This window comes from Theobroma umbraticum, unplaced genomic scaffold (genome assembly GCF_002168275.2).
Source record: "Theobroma umbraticum cultivar Fairchild unplaced genomic scaffold, ASM216827v3 scaffold_50.0, whole genome shotgun sequence".
NCBI lineage: Eukaryota > Viridiplantae > Streptophyta > Magnoliopsida > Malvales > Malvaceae > Theobroma > Theobroma umbraticum.
This window is the reverse complement of record NW_018397261.1, coordinates 4833905-4839201: the sequence shown is the minus strand read 5'-3', so window position 1 is coordinate 4839201 and position 5297 is coordinate 4833905. Positions and strand designations below refer to the sequence as shown.

General features: G+C 33.7%; 1 protein-coding gene across 1 annotated transcript; it reads right to left on the bottom strand.

The window, feature by feature from the left end:
* Positions 1-882: 882 nt before the first annotated feature.
* PEI1 (Zinc finger C-x8-C-x5-C-x3-H type family protein) lies at positions 883-1626 on the bottom strand. Its single transcript, XM_021431521.1, has one exon. It carries the CDS (start codon positions 1624-1626, stop codon positions 883-885), a length of 744 nt encoding a protein of 247 aa, XP_021287196.1.
* Positions 1627-5297: the final 3671 nt, after the last annotated feature.

Genomic DNA, 5297 nt, shown 5'->3' with positions numbered 1-5297 from the left:
TATACCAAGCCCCAAAAATCCAAATCTGCTCTCTTATGCACGTGTTCTCAAACATAAAAATAAATTGACAATTATCTTTAAAAAACAATTTTTAGCGTTATGATTAAACGTCATCGTTATCATTAAACCCAACTTTTTGGTTCACCTTCAACACTAAACTTTCAAAAGCAAAATCTCAAGTTATTATTATTGGAGGGTCCCCTTAAGGGAAAATTTTAATTATGAGATTTCATTGGATTTAGTTTCCTTTTTAAGAGGAAATTATAAAGACTCAATTTGAAAAGATTTGGACTAAACATTGGCTTATTTTACTTATGTTGTTGCTTGTTTATAACTAAATTATTCAAATATCAAAGTTCATAATGTAATCTTCATATTGAATAATCTCTTTTTGTTGTTTTATTTTACTTTATGTATTTTTGTGTTTTATTTTTGTATCATTATTGCTTAATTCTTATATGTGTTGATATTAAATTGAATGTTAGATATATTTGTTAGATTGCGAGATAAATTGAATGTTGGCAGGTATTATTTTAAATAATTAGGTTGCATATAATTTTAGTAGTAATAATTAACTTCAATCAATGGATAATGAGTCATTTAGGCCAGGAGCACCCATGATGCATGAACATATATAAGAACGTTATTTTTTTTTTTTGAAAGTAACAACGTTATTAATTAATTACTTTAACTCTTTGATACAAGAGTACAAAAGGAGAAGCAAAACAGAAAAGGGAAAATCATTCAAATTTAAAGGAACTCAACACAAACACACACACATTGAACAATCTCTACGTACATAAAACGGCAGTGCGTTAATTAAATAAGCCCCTATTTACTCCCAAAAGCATCTTCGATCTTGTTCAGCTTTCTCCCTCGCATTTATTTCACCAACTCAGAAATCCAGTCAAGATGTGGCAAATCCGAATCCGACACCTCAAACCCACCACCATTCCTCATCTCCCTTTCCTCTTCTTCCATGATCTTGAATGCCCTCAACCTCCTCAAGAAATCCGAAAACCCTTCGAGGCAGCAGCAATCCCTGTTCACCGTTGATGCAAAAGGCACTGAAAAATCATGTGCCTGCATTGAGGTGGAACAATCTCCGCCACCTGATCCAATCCCCATCAGCAGCTCATCTTCACCGTTCATCCTTCCCTTGTATCCAAAATGGCACTTGCATTTGCTCTCGGACCTGAGCTCGTCAGGGGTATGGGCAAAGAAACAAACCTTACGTTGGCAAAACCTCCCGGCATTGCATGCACGCGTACGATACCTGGCAGGGTGTAGCCAGTATTCGAACACCCCGTGAGCGAACTCGCAGGCGTCGCCTTTCTGGCATCTTCCGTTGCGGAAGGCAGGGCAGGCAATGGCGGTGTAGGGCACCTTGCGAGGGTCTCGGCGCTGAGCCTTCTCGCCACGGTGGGCGAAGGGGCACTCAGTCCAGTCGTGGCTACGCATCCTTGTGCAGCGTTTGATCTTGTACGCGTACATGCGGAATTCATCAGAGCCGTAGATTGCCTCATCGATGACATCTTTATATTGAGCCCGCTGAGTAAGATTAAGCCCTGAGATGAGTTGTTGCTCTGCGAAATTGTAGAAATTGGGATTGACACCTTTCAACATTGTTTGAGATTAATGTGAAATTGCTTTTAATAGGAAAATGAACGGATAATCCAAACCAAATGCAGCTACAAAAAAGCAATAGGATTTTTTGATGAAATTATGCCTGAAGATATTTTGTAGAACCAAAGGTAGGTGCAGTTAAGAATGCAAACCCAAATGAAATATTCGTATACAGAGATGAAATTTCAAGACAAAAATTTTAGAAGACGGAGCAATGTCTCAGCTCGAATCTTTTCATAATATTTGTAAGTATGTAACAGTAATGTAATTATAATTACAGGAGAAATGATTTGAGGAAAGAAAATATCAAGATAAGAGAAACGTAGGGAAAACCCATTACTGCTTTCAAAGAAACCTAAGAGACCAAAACTTGTAGGTGAAGAAGCACTTGGGAAAGGCTTGCATTTATAGAGGCGAATGAGTATGAAAGCAGAGTTAAAAACTATCCCCATGAGTTACTTTAGAGCTCCACAATCTGACCTTTCACCTAACGGTAACGGACGTCTTCTTATCTGCTGCTTAATTCGCCTCTGGGGAGGACATTGGTCGCTCCTGTCAGCCACATGTTTTGCTTGTAGCAGCAGCGAAGAATTATGTGCCTATCTGTGGCTGGCCATTCTAACAAGTGTTGCTCCCATGTTATTCTTTCAATTTCCTCTTACCCATTATTACGGACCTAGCTATTATTTCTTTACATATCTAATCTAATTGAATTCTTTAGGATCCATATTTTTTTGTTAGAGTTCTTTTTTTCAATAGGCTTCATGCATAAGACATTTTTGACAATAGATTTTTTTATTATTTTGACTGTTTTTAATCAAGAGAATTAAAATTTGAATAAAATTATTTTTAATAAAACCGATCCATTTATTTGACTCCGCGCCTTAACCCGAAACCTATTGACAGGTCAAATATGTTTAGATCTGCACTTCAAATCAACTCATATTCTTTGAGCTTTTCTTGTCAAATTATTCATCTTTGGAGTATTCCTTACCAAAAAGAAAAATGTTAAAGCATTTTAAGCATTTTGGAGTAATTTTTGATATACGAAGAAAACCTTTAAGCGTTTTGAACATTTTTAAATATTTTAGAATGATTTTTGATATATGAACAAAAACTTTTGAACATTTTGAGCATTCTTTGTCAAGAAAGTATATTCGTTAAAATGAAATATGGTGTATCATTTGAAGTTGCTGATCTTATTAAATGAAATTTAATAATTTTGGTGTTTTTTAGGTATGGCGTGACTAATTTTTAAGTATTGCGTGATTTACTTTATACATTACGTGACTGACTTTGAGTATTGCGTAACTTATTTTTAAGTATTGCGTGACTAGTTGGTAGGCATTGCGTGACTTGTTAGTAAGCCATTGCGTGACTAGTTAGTAAGGCATTGTGTGACTTAGGCATTGCTTAAAAATCAATCACGTAATACCTAAAAACCAATCACGCAATACTTATAACTAATCACGTAATGCCTAAAAACTAGTTTTACAATAATTAAGTCACGTAATGCTTAAAAATCAGTCTCGTAATACTTAAAATTCTATCTAATCAATTTTAACTCCTCAACTTTGAGATTCTATGGCTCTATGAATAAATCAATAAATTCAAGAACCTAAAACATATCTTTTTTTTTTTTGCTAAGCCATGAAATTGTGCATTTCATAAAAGATAGGTTGCAAAACTCCATAATCCTCTAAATAAAGACAAAATACATCTCTATCGAGAGGATTTTGCTCACTTCTCTTATGCAAAAACAAAATATACTCCCTTTACAAAATATTCCTTGAATAATTTTAATTCAAAATCTCTAATAAACATGATTAACAATCATCCCAATCATAGATACAACAAAATCGTGAATCATCATAAAACCCATCAAACATGCTTTAACTGTCCCTTCTTCCTGAGCCCTTGAAAACATCACCAAAAAGTATCCAGTTACCACATTCATCATGCTACTTGCAATCATCATAGAAGAGCAAAATCGTTGTTTTTCATCCTTGAAAACCTCCAGATCTACCATCCAAAAAAAAAATAAAACAAAATAAGAAAGAGCTTTATGTCATTTCTGCTCTTTAGATAGTGAGATAGACAATATTTGACCAGAGAAAAAATCGAGATTTAATTTTAAAATTTTTATCTGAATGCCGAGATAAAGAAAATTGAAACCATTTTAATTGTTTGGAATTGTTTAAAGGGTACTGTTGTCAAGCCATGTCAAAAATTGATTAAAATAATTAAAATTATAAAAAAAGATATTTTTAAATTAGGCTTATGAGAAAGATTATTCCTCACAATTTCCTCTTTTGAGTTTTGTTATATATATTAATAGAGGTTTATTCAGTTTTTCATCTTTTCTTTTACCATTTCTCTGCCTTCTTTATATATATATACATATATATTTCTTTTATCATAAGAAAGAGAAACAGAAATCAAGATGTAAAAAGAAAGAGCAGAGGCCAAACAAAATGAAAGGAAAAATTAGAGAGAAGGTGCTGACTGTGTTATCTTCTTTGCCTATAGGCTGCTGAGTTAAGATAGGCTAGTGTCAAATTGGTTTTAGATCCCTACTACCTATAGTTAAGACCTATATTTAAGAGCTTGATTTATGGTCCAAAATGATAAGAATTTGTTTTCCCTTAAATGGTTCAAGTTAATTAGCTTATACTATATACGTTTGGGTTACTAAATTCATGAGTATGTATGTAATAATAAAAGAAAAAAAATGAAACGGATTAATCTTCACAAACATATATATAAAACCATTGAAAGAAGAAGAAGATTGCATTGCAATAGCAAGTATTTCTTCCAAAATTTTTAATTGGCTAAGCACTCAGAAGCCAGAAGGACGTTAAGAATCCAGAGTCCGTCAAGTAGGATATGAAATGGCAGCGTAAAAAAATTGACCCAATTTAAACGTGGTTAAAAACAGTAAACCATACATGGACAAGGCACACGTGTTGGTGATAAGTTGTTGCACTTATATAAGGACAAAAGCAAAGTGAGATTCTGTAGTACAGGTGTTGAGGAGGACATACCCATGGCTGCTCAGGGATTATATTATGTTGGCAATCGCTTCTTTCTTGGTTTGGTAACTACGTGACAAAATAAAGAAACTAACATTTATCTCCCAGGGGGAAATATATTGATACTTGTAAAACAGAACAAATGGGAAGGAAAAGAAAAACAAAAGCTTTTTGCATCACTAATGTTCAAGCTGATGCAGCCATTGAAGAACAGTGAGTTTTCTTTGGAAGATTAATCACAAGGTATAAGTAAGTTTTCCGAAAAATGGACATTACATTATGCTACTTAAGGAGAAGAAGAGGCCTGAAAAGATGAGGAAAATAAGAGCAGAATGGTGTGTCTAGAGAAAATGTCAGTTTATTGGATGAATTAGTAATGCCCTTTTTCCATTTCTAAATAGATTGTTATTGTTTCTATTTACTTGCTACCAAACAGAAAAAAAGGGGGGGAAGGAAAAACAATGTGCATTGATTGTTCAACTACTCCAATGTGAACATTGTTGCTTGGTTATAATTAAAACTATTTACTCTGAGATTAATTGATTTTGTAAAGAAGGGACTGGGAATATCAATGATTAGCTAATTATATGAAGGTGGATCAATAATAAGAGAAGGAAAAATTACTATACGCTTATGTGA